The sequence below is a fragment of the Raphanus sativus genome, chromosome 6 (assembly GCF_000801105.2).
Source record: "Raphanus sativus cultivar WK10039 chromosome 6, ASM80110v3, whole genome shotgun sequence".
In the NCBI taxonomy this organism is placed as follows: domain Eukaryota; kingdom Viridiplantae; phylum Streptophyta; class Magnoliopsida; order Brassicales; family Brassicaceae; genus Raphanus; species Raphanus sativus.
Genome location: NC_079516.1, coordinates 15,922,673 through 15,940,113, shown reverse-complemented (window position 1 = coordinate 15,940,113; position 17,441 = coordinate 15,922,673). Strand labels below are relative to the sequence as shown.

General features: G+C 35.3%; 5 protein-coding genes across 5 annotated transcripts; all 5 read left to right on the top strand.

The window, feature by feature from the left end:
- The first annotated feature begins 94 nt into the window (after window positions 1–94).
- On the top strand, window positions 95–1,989 carry LOC108837651 (protein trichome birefringence-like 4). The gene is made up of 5 exons (XM_018610679.2): window positions 95–580; window positions 653–848; window positions 934–1,130; window positions 1,201–1,359; window positions 1,577–1,989. Exons 1-5 carry the CDS (start codon window positions 126–128, stop codon window positions 1,902–1,904), a joined length of 1,335 nt encoding a protein of 444 aa, XP_018466181.1. The 5' UTR covers window positions 95–125; the 3' UTR covers window positions 1,905–1,989.
- Window positions 1,990–3,559: 1,570 nt separating this feature from the next.
- Window positions 3,560–5,413, top strand: LOC108809224 (uncharacterized). The gene is made up of 3 exons (XM_018581369.2): window positions 3,560–3,845; window positions 4,485–4,711; window positions 4,891–5,413. Exons 1-3 carry the CDS (start codon window positions 3,666–3,668, stop codon window positions 5,270–5,272), a joined length of 789 nt encoding a protein of 262 aa, XP_018436871.2. The 5' UTR covers window positions 3,560–3,665; the 3' UTR covers window positions 5,273–5,413.
- Window positions 5,414–5,730: 317 nt separating this feature from the next.
- LOC108807908 (importin subunit alpha-1) lies at window positions 5,731–8,858 on the top strand. The gene is made up of 7 exons (XM_056988371.1): window positions 5,731–6,214; window positions 6,287–6,607; window positions 6,667–7,016; window positions 7,100–7,178; window positions 7,249–7,377; window positions 7,471–7,985; window positions 8,753–8,858. Exons 1-6 carry the CDS (start codon window positions 6,002–6,004, stop codon window positions 7,981–7,983), a joined length of 1,605 nt encoding a protein of 534 aa, XP_056844351.1. The 5' UTR covers window positions 5,731–6,001; the 3' UTR covers window positions 7,984–7,985; window positions 8,753–8,858.
- Window positions 8,859–9,119: 261 nt separating this feature from the next.
- Window positions 9,120–10,131, top strand: LOC108833199 (GATA transcription factor 16). Its single transcript, XM_018606632.2, has 3 exons — window positions 9,120–9,341; window positions 9,424–9,555; window positions 9,648–10,131. The coding sequence occupies exons 1-3, from the start codon at window positions 9,321–9,323 to the stop codon at window positions 9,888–9,890; spliced, it is 396 nt and encodes a 131-aa protein (XP_018462134.1). The 5' UTR covers window positions 9,120–9,320; the 3' UTR covers window positions 9,891–10,131.
- A 3,053-nt stretch (window positions 10,132–13,184) lies between these two features.
- Window positions 13,185–14,074, top strand: LOC108833200 (uncharacterized). Its single transcript, XM_018606633.2, has one exon. It carries the CDS (start codon window positions 13,359–13,361, stop codon window positions 13,848–13,850), a length of 492 nt encoding a protein of 163 aa, XP_018462135.1. The 5' UTR covers window positions 13,185–13,358; the 3' UTR covers window positions 13,851–14,074.
- Window positions 14,075–17,441: the final 3,367 nt, after the last annotated feature.

Here is a 17,441-nt window from a genome sequence, read left to right as displayed (position 1 = left end):
GAGATCAAATCAAATACCAACCGTTGGATCATGTTCTTGTCTATGTCTCTTTTATTTTCTTCTCCCAGAGAAGAAAGAAACAGAGACCACCAGACCAAGAAGATCGCGAGACGTTACGTTTTACAATGGCGGATCTCAAGAACCTCTTCCTCATCACGAAACACCCATCAACGACCCAGATCCTCCTAACCTCTCTCTTCTTCTCCATCTCTCTCTTCCTCCTCTCCTCTTCCCCTCTCCCAGACTTCTCTCACTCCCTCATCGTCTCCAGCTTCACCTCCCGCCTCCTCACCGCCGCGAACTTCTTCTCCTCGACGGTCTCGGACTCAAACACGTTCTACTCCGTCTCCCCTACGAGCATCCGAGTCAACAACGAGTCGAAGAAGATCGACTCGGCGAGCGAAGAACTCGCTTCTTGCGACATCTTCGACGGAACTTGGGTCTCCGACGAGTCCGATCCCCTCTACCTTCCCGGTCACTGTCCTTACGTCGAAGACAAGTTCAACTGCTTCAAAAACGGTAGACCCGACTCGAGTTTCCTCCGTCACCGATGGCAACCTCACGGATGCTCTGTTCCAAGGTAAGCTCTTGTTTCCAGGTAAATTACGATTCTACCCTTTCCCGACTCTGTTTTTTTCCCCTGTTTCTGTAGATTCGATGGAGAGAAGATGCTGAAGATTCTGAGAGGGAAGAGGCTCGTGTTCGTTGGGGACTCTCTGAACAGAAACATGTGGGAGTCTCTGGTTTGTTCACTTAGGTCAGCTTTGGAAGACAAGAACAGAGTCTCTAGGGTTTTTGGAAAACAGAGTAATCTCCCCAACGAAGGGTTTTATGGATTCAGATTCAAAGTAAGTAAATCAGTGAATCACAGAACTTTATTATTGGGTTTTGGATCTTTTTTTTGATGTGTGTTTTAACACGTTTTGGGTGAAGGACTTTGAGTGCTCTATAGACTTCATCAAGTCACCGTTCCTAGTTCAAGAATCAGAGGTTTTAGATGTGTACGGGAAGAGAAAAGAGACGCTGAGGCTTGACATGATCCAAGAATCGATCACTAAGATTTACAGAAACGCAGATATTGTTATCTTCAACACTGGTCACTGGTGGACTCACCAGAAAACCAATGAAGGGTATGAAACAAAAGATGTTTTTTTTCTTTCTATTCATGTGTCTTTAATGAGTTTTGAATTTTTTTTTCAGGAAAGATTACTTCCAGGAGGGGGATAGAGTTTATGAAAAGTTAGAAGTGAAAGAAGCTTACACGAAAGCTCTTCATACTTGGGCTGATTGGGTTGACTCCACTATCAACAGTACTAGAACCAGAGTCTTCTTCGTTGGTTACTCCTCTTCCCATTTTAGGTAAGATTAGGTTTCTTACATCCCAAGCAATCTTTGTTTTACCTATGTTAAGGGTTTAGTGAGTGGAACAGTTTTATTAGGTAACTCATCTTCACATTTTAGGTAAGATCAGGTTTCTTAGATACCAAGCAATCTTTGTTTTACCTATGTTAAGGGTTTAGTGAGTGGGACAGTTTTATTTTAGCTCAGGCAATGTCTCTTGTTTCTTAAACTGCAGGAAAGGGGCGTGGAACGCAGGAGGGCAGTGCGATGGAGAAACAAGACCGATAGAGAACGAGACGTACACAGGAGGGTATCCATGGATGATGAGAGTGGTGGAATCAGTTATCTCGGATATGAAAACGCCTGTGTTTTACATGAACATCACGAAGATGACTTGGTACCGAACCGATGGTCACCCTTCGGTTTACAGACAGCCAGCGGAGGTAAGAGGAAGTTCTCCTGCAAGCGGAATGTTTCAAGATTGTAGCCATTGGTGCCTACCTGGAGTTCCTGACTCATGGAACCAGCTTCTGTATGCTACTCTGCTAGTTTCACGTGGTTAACTTGTCTTACAAGTCTCTTGGAAGTCTCATGTGAGATGGTGTTCTTACTTTCTTTCTGTTTGATTAGCCACTCGTTTGTTGATCCTTGCAAGCTTTACTTTTGTTTTTGAAACACATTGAGAAAACATACGAAGTATAATATTATGGAGATTCCTTCTGCTAGAAATGGAAGATTTAATTGTTTTATACTTTTCTCAAAACGTTTTTAATTTGCTTCTGTTTATCTAATTCATCTGAAGGATTTGCTATTTGGTTAATTCGTCCAAGAAATTTTGCTGGAGAGCAGTCATTACATGACACAAAAAGAAAATTTACAAACTAGAAAGCCCACAAAGTTTAAACATTTTTTTTGGTAAAAAAAGTTTAAACATTTAATCATCTTGTTTGGTATTATCAATTATTAGAATGTCATTTTAATATTTTAAAAACACGAAAAATAAATTTGATCACAAAAATATTATTTGAAAGTTATTTATACATTATCGAAGTAGGTGCATTATTATTTTAAATAAGTGCATTATTATTTTAAATACAGCTAAAACTATTTATATAATATCCAAACCTAATCCTATATTGTAATATATAAAAATATTATTAACAACTAATAGTATAAATAAATTATATATAATGTTTCATTAAAAGTAATAATAACTTGGGCAATTCTCTCAAATGTATTATTTTTATGTTCTTGTCACCAAAAGAGCCCCTAAGGTGGAAATTGATCAATTATTTTTAACAAAGATGCAAAATATTCTTTTATTCCTTGTTAAATAAATATATATATATATATATATATATATATAATAAAAAAATAAAAAAATAGTTCCAAAAATTAATACAAATCAGTTTAATGTGAATAAACAAACTTGTATCAAAAAAGGGATTTACAAATATAACAATATGCTTCTTTCCAATGTGCAACACCATAAATCATACTGTGTTCATCCCATTACTATCTTAGGATCTCTTTTGGTATAATGTTTTCTTCCAACTTCTTTTTGGCTAACAAAACAAAGTTTGAATGGATTACAGTTGAGATGCTCCAGACTCATCTTGGGGGAATTAGATTTGGATAAAGCTTATAAAGTTGTGAAACCAAGCATCTACGTGCCGAATTACTGATGTTGTAGGAGATGCTGGAACGGATAACGTGGGGGTATAGCTAGTGTGCGAATGTCTCTGATGCAGCCACACAAAAAGCGGCTGCAGATGGCGTAAACAACAAAACAGATACACAAGACTATTGAGGATCAGATCAGAGCCATGATTGTGTATTCGATCTAAGAGCTCTTCTTTGTAATTATGTTTTTCAAGATAATGAAAATGTACAATACAACTTTCATGTGTGAAAGGTTTCAAAAAAAAAAAACTTTCATGTGTGAACACAAGATAGATAAAAAGTAGATCATGTTCTATCAGTACGTGTACTGCATGAAAAGAATCATCCACCTATGACCACTAACGAACTCTCGTCACATTATATATTTTACACATCATCGATTCATCGTCAATGGACATTATATAAAAACAATTCACAGTATTTTAATCAAAAATATGAAAAGGAACCTTCGAATCTTTGGCCTTTAAGCAACCTTTGGTCGAAGCAATTCTATTCTCCTCCTTTTTAATTCATTTTATTAAATATGCCCACCTTTTTCTTTTCTTCCCCCTTTCAGTGTCTCTCGTATATAGATGTAAAACAATCCAAAGTATAATTAACTTTCAAAACATGAAACTTCGATTATTATCTATGAGACATTAATGACAATTGCAGGCATGACGAGAACAAGAGTACGAGCTGTGACCCATCAAGATCTTGTTCCAAATCCTAAAACCACCGATCTCAGCAGCAAAACCGGTATTTTCGTCGTGGTTTTGACCATACTCTTTGGCCTCTCCTGCTTTGTTCTCTGTCTCTATGCCGAAGCCACGAGATCTCAGGTACATTTTTATGGATGTACATACATTCAAAGTTCTCTTTTATTTTGAACATTTGTTCAAAAAAGAAAACAAGAGAAATAAATACTCCCTATGTTTCATAAGATAGTGTTTAGCTAAAACACACAAAAATTAAAAAATAATTACTTTTTAGAAGTATCATTTAAAATATAAATTAGATATTATTAAACAAATCATAAATAAATCTGCATAATTTGATTGATTACACTATATTTAATAAATGCAAAAGGTACAAAGAAATGTGAAAACAACTAATACTTTGAGACAAACAAAAAAACCTCTAAAATAACTTATATTATTAAAAAGTATGTTTTACATAGAAACATAGAACTCACAAATTAATCCCAGGTATCTCAATTTGATGAAGAGAGATTGACTTTATTTTATAGGCTTTAAAACTTGAATATTGTGTCCATACATGAAACATTATTCAAAAGTCCTAAAAGATGAAAAGACCATACTTAAGTAGTTAAACTATTCAATATCAAACCAAGAATATAACTTGCATGTTTTTATCATATGGTTCAATGATTAGGTTTAGTCCATAGTATATCATGGCCATTACAGTCTTCTCATGGTCGGTCTAAACTACTTTTCCAATGACTTCGCATGTTCATGTAGGCGACATGGGGAAGCAAAACGTGCGTGTACAATGGTAGCGGCAAAACGCCGTTGTTGTGCGGTGCCATCGCGTTCGTGGGACTAGCGGTGGCGATGGTGGGCTTGCACATGTACTTACTTATAGCAGTCACCACATCGTCGCCTCTTGTTCTTGATACGTGGGATCCTTACTCTGTTCCTGCGAAGAAACTCACTTTTCAAGCAGCTTTCTTCTTCGTCTCAACGTGGTAATTAGACTTGATTATTCTAACGCCCCAACTAACGCTTATTATATTCTGTATATTTTGTAGCGAATCCACGATGTTTCTAGTTATACTCCTAAGTTGATAACTTTTGTAATTAATAGTACTATCTTTTGTTTTATTTGTGTTATTTTTTGTTAAAAGTACTTTTTGTATCTTCAAAGGCTTTGCTTTGGTGTTGGAGAGGTTCTACTGTTGGTGGCACTTAGTGTGGAATCAGGACATCTAAAGAACTGGTCCAAGCCAAAACCTAGTTGTCTAGTGATTCGACAAGGCCTGTTCTCAGCCGCAGGTGTGTTCTCACTCCTAACCGTCTTTCTAGCGGCGGGACTTTACCTAACGGCTCTTCAAGCACATAGAATCTCTAAAGATATTGAAAATACACATAGAGAAATTCTCGAAGCATCCGTTCTTTATGCATCTCCTCCAAGATCGCCCACGAATCGGATGGCTACGGTGGCTCGAGAAGGTCCTGCTACCGTTAGAGATGAGTCAACGTCTTTGGGATACCTTGTTTCTTTAAAGCAACTTCCATATATAGTATAGACCGTATAGTACTGTATAATGTATATAATAATTCATCACACTGTTAATGGCTAAATTCTATTTAACATTCTAACCATTATACCAAAATTCCTCTTGTACGTGCAAATAAAACAAAATTTTAATTAGTAATATTACTGACTACGTGATGTTTGCTCGTTTTGGACCACATACTTTGAAATATAACATTCAATTTGATAAAGATATAATAACTACAGTAAAATGTTTTTAAGAAAATAGAGAAATACTCTAAAATAGCACTGAAACACTTTTCAAAAAAATGGTGTATTTTTTACCAAATATGAAACATTTGTTTATTTTATATTTAGAATTGAGTTTATTGATTAGGACTTACGGTGGTATTTACGGGGAAGGATTAGAATAATGATTAAGTGCTATTTTGAAGATTTTGTTCATTATATCTTTTAAGTATTTGCTATTTTGAAGATTATGCTCTTTTGTGTGCTATTTTTCATAATGACATTGTTATCTTACTTAGACATTTCCCGAAAAAAAAAAAAAAAATAGAATGAGAAGATTTATGAATAAAGATAAATAAAAAATGAAATGTAATTAGAACTTGTTTTAAATTGAACTGTTAGTCGCTTGTTGGCCTTTCTTGCATTCCACTCAATCGCAACAACCCCGTTTCCCCTCTTTCACTTCCTTTCTAGGGTTTATCTTCAGTGAGTGATTCACTTTCATTCGGGAGATCGAGGAAGAGAGAACGATATGTCTTTGAGACCGAACGAGATGAACCATGTCCGTCGAAACAGTCACAAGGCGGCTGTGGATACAGAGCAAAGCCGGAGAAGAAGAGAGCACAATCTGATCGACATCCGCAAAAGCAAACGCGAAGAGATCTTGAAGAAGAAGCGGCTCCATGTTATGCAAGAAGCTCCTCAAGATTCCCCTCTTCCTTCCGCCGCCTCCCTTGATAAAATGGTAATCACGATCTCACACATTCTTGCGTTTCTTGAAGATGATTTGATTAGGTTTTTGTTCTTGTGAATGTAGTTGAGGAATCTCATTGCTCTTGTCGCTGGAGCTTCGTCGGATGACCCTTTACAGCAGCTCGAGTCACTTAACCATTTCAGGATGATCCTATCGACCAGCAAGAACCCTCCTATCGACATGGTGATAGAATCTGGCGTTGTGCCTCGTTTCGTTGAGTTTCTTAAGAAGGAAGATTCACCCTGGCTTCAGCTTGAGGCGGCTTGGATTCTAACGAACATTGCTTCTGGGACACGTAATCACACCAGAGTGGTAATTGATCACGGTGCTGTTCCAATCTTTGTACATCTTCTTGCTTCCCCTGATAAAGACGTCCGTGAACAGGTACTTATGTGAATATGAATGCTTATCATTCGTTTATGTGTTAACACCTTAGCTTGCAGGCTGTATGGGCGTTGGGTAACGTTGCTGGTGACTCACCACAATGCCGTGACTATGTTCTTGAGTGCGGGGCATTGATTCCACTCTTGGCTCAGCTGAACGATCGTTCTGCGTTGTCCATGATTGGAAACGCCACTTGGACTTTGTCAAACTTGTGCCGTGGCGAGCCTAAGCCAGCTTTTGAACAAGTCTCACCTGCTCTCCCTGCATTAGAACGACTTGTTCATTCCAACGATGATGAAGTCTTGGCAGATGCTTGCTGGACACTTTCGTTTATGTCTGATGGTGGAGAAGAACCGATTCAACGTGTGGTTGAAGCTGGTGTTGTCCCAAGACTAGTTCAACTTCTCCTGTTAGTACTTATTCAAAATATATTAACATACTTGTTACATGTTTTGAGTAATGAACTCTGACAAACTTTTTTGGTTTTTGTAGACATCCTTCTCCAGATGTGCTTGCTCCTGCACTTCGTACCATAGGGAATATAGTTTCTGGAAATACTCAGCAGACTCAGGTATGTAATGTAACTCATATCTTTCCATTTATAGAAACCTTCTTGAACACGTCTTGAAATTATTCTGTAGTGTGTGATCAATTGTGGAGCGTTACCCATTCTTGCCAACATGCTTACTCAATACTATAAGAAGAGCATAAAGAGGGATGCTTGCTGGACTATTGCAAACATCACTTCAGGCATTAAAGAACACATTCAGGTAAAGCTACATCAAAAATGCATGAGTGTTTTTTTTTGCTTTATAAATGCTTAAAACATTGAAACAAACATAGCCTTCTTTATATGACAACAGTTGGTTATTGATGCAAATCTGATTCCAAGCTTGGTACATCTAGTCCAAAACGCTGAGTTTGACATAAAGAAAGAAGCTCTAAGGGCGATTTCAAACGCCACTCGAGGTGGTTCTCATGAACAGATCAAGTATTTGGTGGAGCAGAGCTGCATAAAGCCTCTATGTGATATGCTGGTGTGTCAAGATCCAACTATCATCTCCGTGTGTCTGGACGGGTTAGAAAACATTTTGAAGGTTGGAGATGTGGAGAAGAAGAGTACGGGAGATCTGAACTATTCTCAGCTGGTTGAAGATGCGGAAGGGCTAGAAAAGATTGAGAAGCTGCAGAGCAACGAGAACAATGAGATCTACGAGAAGGCTGTGAAGATTCTTGAGACGTATTGGGATGAAGAGGATGATGAGGAGGAGATACAAGAACAACAAGATGCTGGTGATGATGATGGTTCTCATCTAGGCATCCAGTTTGGAAGGAAACGAGTTCAAGTACCTCCTGGAGGATTCAACTTCGGTTGAAGGTAATTAAAAAACTTACAAATCGTTAAACGTCTTCTCCTATAGGATGATATTAGTTTTGACTAGCCAAAAAAAAACTGACATGGAATGAAAACCCTGCACCTTTGAGGGAGGGTCATAAAGAGCCCAGTTCTTGGTGATAGTTTTAGTCTATTCATCATTGTTTTCTGACGGCTTATTGTAAGTATATTGTCAATATAAAAAGGTGTTGAGGTTTCATTCTACTTTGTTTTGTTTTTTTTTTTTTGCAGAAATTGTTGTCTGTTTTATACAAAGTTACACAACTCCATGAGATCTAAAGCTTTGTTAGGATCATTGGAACAGGAAGTCATTAGTTATGGTTACATTGCTCTGCTTAACTCGCTTAACTCTAATAAACATAAATATTTTTCACCCTTACACCATTAAAACAGAGAGAGAGAGAGGTGGTCTAGGAACATGTAAGGTGTGGGGTCCCATTGGGGACAATCAGTCGTCTGTTTCTTCCCTGTCAATTTCAATATTATAAAAAAACTGTATTTGTATTTGGAGTGTTGTCAGTCTTTGACCAAGAAATTAATAAGTTCAACATTACATACAAAAGCAAAAGGACTTATCTTATTTGGATCCATGCAGAATAATTATGTATGGACTGAATCCTCCCTTATCTACCTGGCTATACTCCTTACCACTATTTGCCCATCTCTTTAGTTTGTTTGTTTCTCTATATAGCTAATCCATCATTAGCATCTCACTGTCCCACTAAATCTTTGTTTCTCTTGTTTTACAGTGGTATCATCATCAAGTTGGTGTGCATCACTCTACCTACATCACTCATCCTCATTAAATACCCCAACATACAGTACACCAAAAGTCAAATTCCGTAGAGATCTTAATGGACGGCCGCGATCTAATTCTCTCGTGAATCATTGGATCGAGACCACCGTACACTGTACCTTATCTGATCGCACCAGCCAAAGTGGCGCCCTTTTCTTTTCACATTCACACCAACTCGAAAAACCTTTCGCTCAAAACTCTTCAATTTTGGCGGGTGGCTCCCTCTCGATAATAGAAGAAGAGTCCAAGGGCATTATCGTCATTTAAACACAAAATGCTAGGGTTTAATTGCGAACCAATTTATAATAGCGTTGGTTTTTGTGGTCATCCACCTTGCGTAGGTGTATGTCGGTTCAGTTCTATTCTCTCTCTCTCTCTCACTCTCTCTCTCTCTCTCTCTCTCTACACTCTTCTTCACTCTCCTCCTGCTTTTTTCAAAAAAAAAAAACTGATCTTTCTGTTTCCCGAAGAGACGCGATCAATCTCAAACCCTAGCGGTTCTGATCATAGGAAGTGGAGAAATGCTAGATCACTGCGCGAAGGTGAATGATCCGATCTCTGTTTCCGGGAGATGATCCGTTGTTAAAGCTGATCGCTCTGTGTTGATGATCTTGTTTTTTTCAGGATTCGGAGAGAAGAAGAGGTGGTGAGGATGTGATCGAACAGAACAAGGCTTGTTGTAACGACAAGAAGACTTGCGCCGATTGTGGTACAAGCAAAACTCCTCTCTGGCGTGGCGGTCCCGCCGGTCCAAAGGTCAGAACCAATAATAAAACCCTAACCGAGTTTGATCATTTATTTGATTGCTCGGTCTGATCCGTAATTTTTTTCTTCTTCTTCTTGTGTAGTCGCTTTGTAACGCGTGTGGGATCAGAAACAGGAAGAAAAGACGAGGAGGAGGGGAAGACAAAAAGCAGCCGAAGAAACAAAGAAACCCTAAATTTGGTGAATCGATGAAACAGAGGATGATGGATTTGGGGATGACGAAGCGATCATCATCGACGGTGGAGAAGCAGCTACGTAAGCTAGGGGAGGAAGAGCAAGCGGCGGTGCTTCTCATGGCTCTCTCTTATGGATCAGTGTACGCTTAGGTGGTTTTGAGAGCAGTTATGATTGATGATAACTAACAAACGAATCTTGTAATCTTTCTTCTCTTTCTTCTTTTTGTCTGAGATTGTTTGGCTTTCTGTTCTTTCAAATTCTAGTGTGATCTGGAAATTTTTTTATAAAAAAGTTTTGGAGTTTGTAAGAAGCCGAGTGAAGGGGAAAAAAGATTAGTGGTAGTTATTAGTTTTGTGGAGTATCTTATGTTATTAGTATTATTTTAAATTATTGTTCTGTGTTGCAATCTTGTCCTTATTAAGACAGGAATGGGACTTGCCTGTCTGTTAAACACTCATCTTGTCAAAGTAGTCAAAATATTACTAATATTTATAACTTTATTTACGAAAAAAAAGGATTGAGTTTGAAGCCATTTTTTGAGATTTGGTGGTGAGAAGAACCATCTTAACGTTTGAAATATTTCTCTTTTCATCAATTCCGTGGGCATCAAACATTAATAATTGAAATGTACTCCCTCTGTTTTTTAATAAGTGTCGTTGTAGAGAAAAATTTTCGTTGCAAAATAAGTGTCGTTTTAGTATTTCAATGCAGAATTTATTAACTTTATTCTGTATTTTATTTTTCTATTGGTTGAGATGTATGGGTAATGATGTTTTTGTATGAAAAATATGCAAAATTTAATGATTTCTTAATCCGTGTGCACAACTCTAAAACGACACTTATTCAGAAACAGAGGGAGTATTATGTATCAATATAAAAAAACCATATCATTAATATGTGTCCCGTAATCAGCTAACAGGATCTTGGTCTGGCCAAGTAGTAGTATGTTTTTTTTCTTTTACTAATGTTTACCAGTCAACCTAATTAAATGTGCTTCTTTTGATTTACTCCCTCCACTTGATGTTTTGTCTTAGTGTACAAAGATTAAGAAAACTAGATTTTTCTAAACAAATTATTTTTAAAAAATTGTTTTAGAATCAATTAACCAATAATAAAAAAACCAGCAAAATCTAATTAGTTGAACAGTTTCCAATAAAATTAAAGTTAACTTTAAAATCTTAAAATTTCATCTAATTTGAAACAAAATTATCCTTCTAAAACATCAACTATATTGAAACGGAGGGAGTATAAACAAAGTCCAACCGCCACCATAGTTCTAAAACCAGGAAGCAAACAGATATTTTTGAAATTGCATCACATGCTAATGCTCCCGGTTGAATGACATTAGCCTTTTATTTTGTGCAACGTTGAATGACATTAGCTAAATAGGCAAATAGCCGATGCTATCAAATTCATTTACAGTAAAAGCTGGGCTCCAAAGGGAAGAAGCCTAATTTCCAGATTTTTAAATCCAATAAGGAATTTGAATTATGTTATAAAAACTGTAGAGGGCCTAGTTAATAGAAAACTGTAGAGGGCCAAGCTAATAGAGAAACTGTAGAAGGAAGCTCTTGCTGATAGAAAACTGTAGAGGGCCTAGCCCAAAATGATGGTTTCAGAATCAAAACAATTGTTTTCAACTAGAGAATCTAGATAATCTTGAACCTTGTCGGTACGGTTCTGTAATCTAGGACTAGACACTTGTAGGATCTTTATCCAAGGTCTGATTCGTTACCCGATTTGTACTCTCGGTAACTTCGGGGTATATGTTGTATTCAACTCATGTAAATGTAGGTTACCGCTTTTAGTCATCATCGCAGACAGTACTGAACAATTATTACTCCTTTTCAATCTACAATATTGATGCTAACATTTTCACACTTATTAAAAACAATAAATAGATTATTTGGTTTATTGTTTTTAGTTTTATCAATAAAAATTTCACCACTTTATTTTTATATTTATTTAATATTTGTTTTAAAAACAAGTGCATTCTACTCTAAAACATCATATCTTCAAATACAATAATAAAATCTAAAACATCAATCAAATCATTTGTATACGAGGGTAATAATATCGAAGATAGTAATTTATAAAAAAATAATATATATATCGAAGATACTAGGATTAATTTTGTGTATATCGATATTACAGAACATATTTTACTGTTTTGTATCATTGGTTGGACCCATAAAAGTGTCCACTGTCCACTGCAAACCAATTGCACTCGTGAAAAACGATGTTGCAAAACCGAAAGAGCGTTTGGGAACTAAACCGTTGTGCCTAAACGCAAATCATTCGAACCGATAAGATCTTCCACGGTTGTAAAATGGAGGGACCGATGAGCAAGTGTGCCGAGTATACACCGAAATAAAGTTTTGGTGGGTGCAGTGAATGTGGAATGAAGTTGGTGGGCCCGTGGCACGCTATTAAAGACACGTGCTATACAGCTAATATTTCATCTCCCCCCTTGCCAAATCGCACTGAAAACTCTTCTTTTGTTTACTTTTAATTTTATTTTCAAGTTGATAAAAAAAATCTTATTTTCAGAAAAAAGTATAGAAGTTGATTGTATGGACAATGAGTAACTCGTGACATTCAGCAGGCAGCTACACCGAAACGTCTCGTAGTGTGGTCTTGTCAGTTACAACGCTACACGGTTGTTTTGGGCATTTTGATCTTTGGGCACATGTGGAACATGCGTGTTTTCATTTTTGCATTGTTCACTTGCTTCATTTTTTAGTTAACTTTTATTTTCCTTTATTTGCATTGTTAACTTTCACTGTAACGGGGGTGTGAATGTGTGATGATAGGATTCCTTCCTTCTATACATAATAAGACGTTGTAATGTGTTTAAATATCTGTTTTGAATCAATAAGACTCTTGATTTTGAGTTTTAGACCCTTTTTGTCAACATCTTAATTTTATATTTGCAAAAGCTTAGATGTAATCAACACCAAGTGAAAAGGCTAGCTACTCACCGAAGTTTTCTCATATTATTTCAAAAGGTCTGTTGAAAAAACTCGCACTTACATAGGATTTCTGTCATCCTCACATCTACTCTTGCCACACCATAAACCCAAAACCCAATGAAAGACGCCCACGTGTGAAAGCTTGCATAAAAGTCAAGCCCCACGATAATGACCACCACATAATATTTTATTTGTAGAAGATTCTCTCCTTCAATTTCTCAAACACCTACTTGCACCGTTACTCGTCGACGTAGCCGCCACGAGACGAGATGGCTCACAGTAAAGCCTGGACCATGTGTACTATCGTAATTTCAATGTTTCATAAGCTTACAATGACGCATATGCCCACGACATCCGCGTATTTCCGGTGCTTTTATTACAAAAACCTTCCGTTAAAAGGTTAACGTGTCGGTGTCATCTTTTCTACAATTCTCACTATTCATTTCTTTATTTTTTTTTGTTTTTTGTTCAACATTCATTTCTTTATTTAAAACACCTTTATTGCTGCAACAAAAAATATATATCTAAAAACCCCCTCGATAAAAAGAACACTCCTCTTCTAATTGTGCTTATTCTCTCTCATTTTCTCTCTCTTTCTGTAGATTTATACACTGAAAATCAAGTTTCTGAGTTCAGTTTCTGATAATGGAAGCAAACCAGTTATACGGTTTGTCTACACTTGTTGTTATTCTGGTATTGTCGGTGACTTCGACAGTGACATCCAAGGACGAGGTTGTTTCCTGTACAATGTGTTCTTCCTGCGACAATCCTTGTAACCCCGTCCAATCATATCCTCCCCCTCCGCCACCTTCTCGCCCACCACCGTCTCCACCAACCACCACCGCATGTCCTCCACCTCCTAGCTCCGGCGGTGGTGGTGGTAGCTCTTACTATTACCCTCCTCCATCTCAGTCCGGTGGCGGAAAATACCCTCCTCCGTATGGTGACGGTGGTCAAGGTTATTACTATCCTCCTCCGTATTCAGGAAACTATCCTACTCCACCTCCGCCCAATCCGATCGTCCCCTACTTCCCGTTTTACTATCATACGCCACCACCAGGTTCTGGAGCAGATCGGTTTAAGGGTTCTAACTCTATTCTGTTTGCTCTTTTCGCCGTCTTCCTCTGTTTAGTGTGACGGAAAATAGTCCGAGTTGGCCGGAAAATACCAAGTAATGTGGCAGATCGGTAGATCTACAATACTCTTTGAAGGTTTTAGACATATCTGATGTTGGATCCAAATCATTATCTCTTACTCTCTTTAACCTTTTCTTGTGTGGACAATCTGTATTTATTTTTCCTTGTTAATTAACATTTTGATTACTAGCTATTCAGAAATAAAGTATTATTACTTTCTATGCATTATTTCTCTCTTTTTAATGTATTGTATGGTTTACACTCGAGTTATTTGTTCATCTTAGCATTATTTTGTCGGTTGAGCTTTATTTACGCTCATGAGAATTCAACTACATATCTCAACTCGTTAATTAACTAATTCTGTCGTTTATAACATCGACACATCGTTTAATAGAGTTTATAGTCAAACAGTTTCTGTTGCAGTATCTATTAATCAGCTAAACTCACGGCCACTAGTATCTGTTTAATCATTGTTAACATGTGATTGTCGTTAAATTTAGACAATATACTATTTCAATTGTTGTGTAATGTGCACCGTTGGAAATTCGAAATACACATGCAATAAAATAAAATTTAATGGCCAGCTTTGCTCCACCACATATCCATCCGTCTTTGTATAACAGGCTAAACTATTGATAAAAAAACAATTTATTCCCCTTTGTTTCGCTGAGCCTGAGAGACCAAGAATAATTTTATATATGTGACCTTCTTGAATCTTTTTTAAGCCGTAAAACTTATAGACCGTTAATATATGAACACCAAAAATAAAGAGAGTAAACTGTTTGTGGTGGCAGTTAACCAAAAGCAATCGTTGAGGCAGTGAAACAAAGATCAACGCTCTGTCTAAAGAATACTTGGTTTCAATATATAGTATCGTAATTTGTAAAATATAGATGTTATAACTCTGAGTGGCTAAGGTAGTTGTTACACCGTTAGATAGGAGTCGTTTACTTTGTTTCGAGTAGTAGCAAAACCAGACCCTCGTCTTTGTTAAGATGAAGAACATTCGGTTTTGTATTCTTGGTGATTTCAGGTGAATTTTACAAGTGAACTATTCCTTTAGCAAGAGAAGTTAGAGTTTGACACTTCATAAGTTCTTGATTGCTTAATATGTTTTGTAAAATGATATTAATCTTTACTCAATGCGGCTTGAGCTGTTCCTGTTTGAAATACAAATATTGTTTTGTTTGGCTTTTAAGTATATGATTAGATTTTGATCCGCGCTTTCAAAGCGCGGATTTATTTTCCTTTATTTTTTTAAAATTGACAAATATTTAGTAAATGTCATATTTTCATATATTTGTTTTTTTATAAAAGATTTAAACTTTTTATCTTTCTTTATCGTGTTTCATTTTAAATGAGTATAGGCCTAAGCATAATATCCGGACCCGAAGAAACAATCCAAAACCGATCCGAAAATCAGGGTTCCGAACCGATCAGACCCGGGGTAAATATCCGAATGAGTTCTAAATTGCTATATACGAAGAACCGATCCCAAACCGAGAACTGAATGAGTACCCGAAGATATCCGAAATGTGAATATATATCTAAAAATATATGTTATAATTATATTTATAATTATTTTAATATTTTAAATTAATATTATAAGTTAACTATAGTAGTTATTTTCGCTACTTTTGAATATTTTTGGATAAAATATGATAGTTTGGATAAAAGTTTACCCAAAAATCTGTATAGAATAGATATTTTTGGTTACTTTTGAATTTGAACCGAATCAGATACTTTGGTTACTTTGAGTACAAATAACCGAACCCGTTTTAGATACTTTGATTATTTGGTTATTTTTCTGGTTCTTATGCATGAGAACCGAACTCACCCGGATCCGGAAAGACCCAATTCAAACCCAATCCGAAATTTTATAATATCCGAATGGGGTTTAATTTCAAAACCCGAAAAACCCGATACTCGAAAGAACCGATCCGTACCCGAATGAGTACACAAACGTCCAGGTCTAATGAGTATTTATGTTTAGAAAATTAAATTTTATCTTTTAACGAATTTAGTTGGTATAACTCTGATAAATTAATTTTATTATGTGGTTAATTTTTTAAATAAAAAAATTATAAACTTTTAATAAAGATTTATATTTTCAATGAAAAAATTCCAATGAATTTTTTTTTTTTATGAATGCTTAAATTATATTAAAAAGAAAAAATATAATAATTAAGTGATTAATTTTTGTTCACTACACAAAATATTAAGAATGGTTGAAAATAAATTATTTGAACTTGCAAAAAAAAATAAGAATTGGATCTAATTTCTTAATCGGCCCAAATAGCCCAAGAGAAATCTGATGTGAGCAGTGGGCTGGATCCAAAAAAATGATCCAATATAGATTTGTTATTAATATTAATTGATTGCCCTTAATAAAATATGCAATGTTAGTTAAAGAAATGATAGGTTTAGGTAAAAATCACAATAGGATCCTGCTTTAATAGTATATATTCGTTTACTATTTTGTCACGGTCTTTCTTCGGAGTTAAAGGCAGTTTGTCTTACCAACTTCAGAACTTCTACTGATCTCATTCAGTGTCGTTAAATCACAGCTTAAAGGCATTTCCAAAAAATATTATATTTTGAAGTTTTTAAAACTTTATACTTGAAGTTTAACAATATTGTTCTCCAAAAATAAAATTTTAAACACAATTTGAAAATTATTTTTATTTTATATTATGATCTTTATATTTGTCATTATTAATTTAAATTCATAAATTTTTTATCAGCAATATATATAAAAACATTACAACAATTTTAATTAGTAAATGTTATATTAAAATATAAAATTTTAAATGGAAGTAACATAATTAATATTAAAATTTAAGCAAAATACCTTAATATTCCATAGAATTATTTATATAATACATATATGATCATCCAAAGCATTTCGAAGTAAAAATGACTCTTTATGTTTAATTTGAAGATTAGAAGTTAAAAATTGTTGAAATCAAGTGATATTGATACTTATAAATTTAGTAGATCTGAAAATGAAACTAAAAAGGAAAATAAAATACTGCTAAAATAATTAACCTCTATTGATAATATTAGTACCCGTGAATACATTTGATTTGAATAAGAAAGAATCGTACAAAAAGGCATCAAAGAAAACAACAACAACAACCATCTTTTGTTATACAAATTTTTTTAGACAACATTTTGAAAATTTTGGAGGTTCTTGATCAAGTTTACCTCACTATTAGTGTTATTATAATATTTAAATTTGTATAATAGTTATTTCTTCATGTAACTTTTTAAAATATTTTTTTTTGTTAAGTTCCTTTTGTATATTGCTGTTGTATAAATCTAGTTTTAAAATATTTTAAATCCTGTTTTAAAGTTTGATTTAAGTTGAAGTGTAAAACTTAAATTTACAAAAAATGAAATATTGATGAGATATAAAGTTTTTAAGGATTAAAATCATAAACAAAAAAATATTTAAGAATCATAAATGTGATGTGTAATTGTAAGGACCAAAATGTAAATAAAAATACAAAATTTCAAATTTGAAGTTTTGAGTAGTTAAATTTCAAATATAGAGTTTCACTCCTAAAAAAAATCAAATTTGAAGTTTCGA

What these genes read in the sequence shown, in the direction of transcription:
- LOC108833200 (XM_018606633.2), top strand. Translation starts at nt 13,359, where the DNA reads ATGGAAGCAAACCAGTTATACGGTTTGTCTACACTTGTTGTTATTCTG.
- LOC108807908 (XM_056988371.1), top strand. Translation starts at nt 6,002, where the DNA reads ATGTCTTTGAGACCGAACGAGATGAACCATGTCCGTCGAAACAGTCAC. An exon ending in CCGCCTCCCTTGATAAAATG is followed by an intron (nt 6,215 to 6,286) that starts GTAATCACGATC and finishes TTGTGAATGTAG; the next exon opens with TTGAGGAATCTCATTGCTCT. An exon ending in GCATTAAAGAACACATTCAG is followed by an intron (nt 7,378 to 7,470) that starts GTAAAGCTACAT and finishes ATATGACAACAG; the next exon opens with TTGGTTATTGATGCAAATCT.
- LOC108833199 (XM_018606632.2), top strand. Translation starts at nt 9,321, where the DNA reads ATGCTAGATCACTGCGCGAAG. An exon ending in TGCTAGATCACTGCGCGAAG is followed by an intron (nt 9,342 to 9,423) that starts GTGAATGATCCG and finishes TGTTTTTTTCAG; the next exon opens with GATTCGGAGAGAAGAAGAGG. An exon ending in GCGGTCCCGCCGGTCCAAAG is followed by an intron (nt 9,556 to 9,647) that starts GTCAGAACCAAT and finishes CTTCTTGTGTAG; the next exon opens with TCGCTTTGTAACGCGTGTGG.
- LOC108809224 (XM_018581369.2), top strand. Translation starts at nt 3,666, where the DNA reads ATGACAATTGCAGGCATGACGAGAACAAGAGTACGAGCTGTGACCCAT. An exon ending in CCGAAGCCACGAGATCTCAG is followed by an intron (nt 3,846 to 4,484) that starts GTACATTTTTAT and finishes ATGTTCATGTAG; the next exon opens with GCGACATGGGGAAGCAAAAC. An exon ending in TTCTTCTTCGTCTCAACGTG is followed by an intron (nt 4,712 to 4,890) that starts GTAATTAGACTT and finishes GTATCTTCAAAG; the next exon opens with GCTTTGCTTTGGTGTTGGAG.
- LOC108837651 (XM_018610679.2), top strand. Translation starts at nt 126, where the DNA reads ATGGCGGATCTCAAGAACCTCTTCCTCATCACGAAACACCCATCAACG. An exon ending in CACCAGAAAACCAATGAAGG is followed by an intron (nt 1,131 to 1,200) that starts GTATGAAACAAA and finishes TTTTTTTTTCAG; the next exon opens with GAAAGATTACTTCCAGGAGG. An exon ending in TACTCCTCTTCCCATTTTAG is followed by an intron (nt 1,360 to 1,576) that starts GTAAGATTAGGT and finishes CTTAAACTGCAG; the next exon opens with GAAAGGGGCGTGGAACGCAG.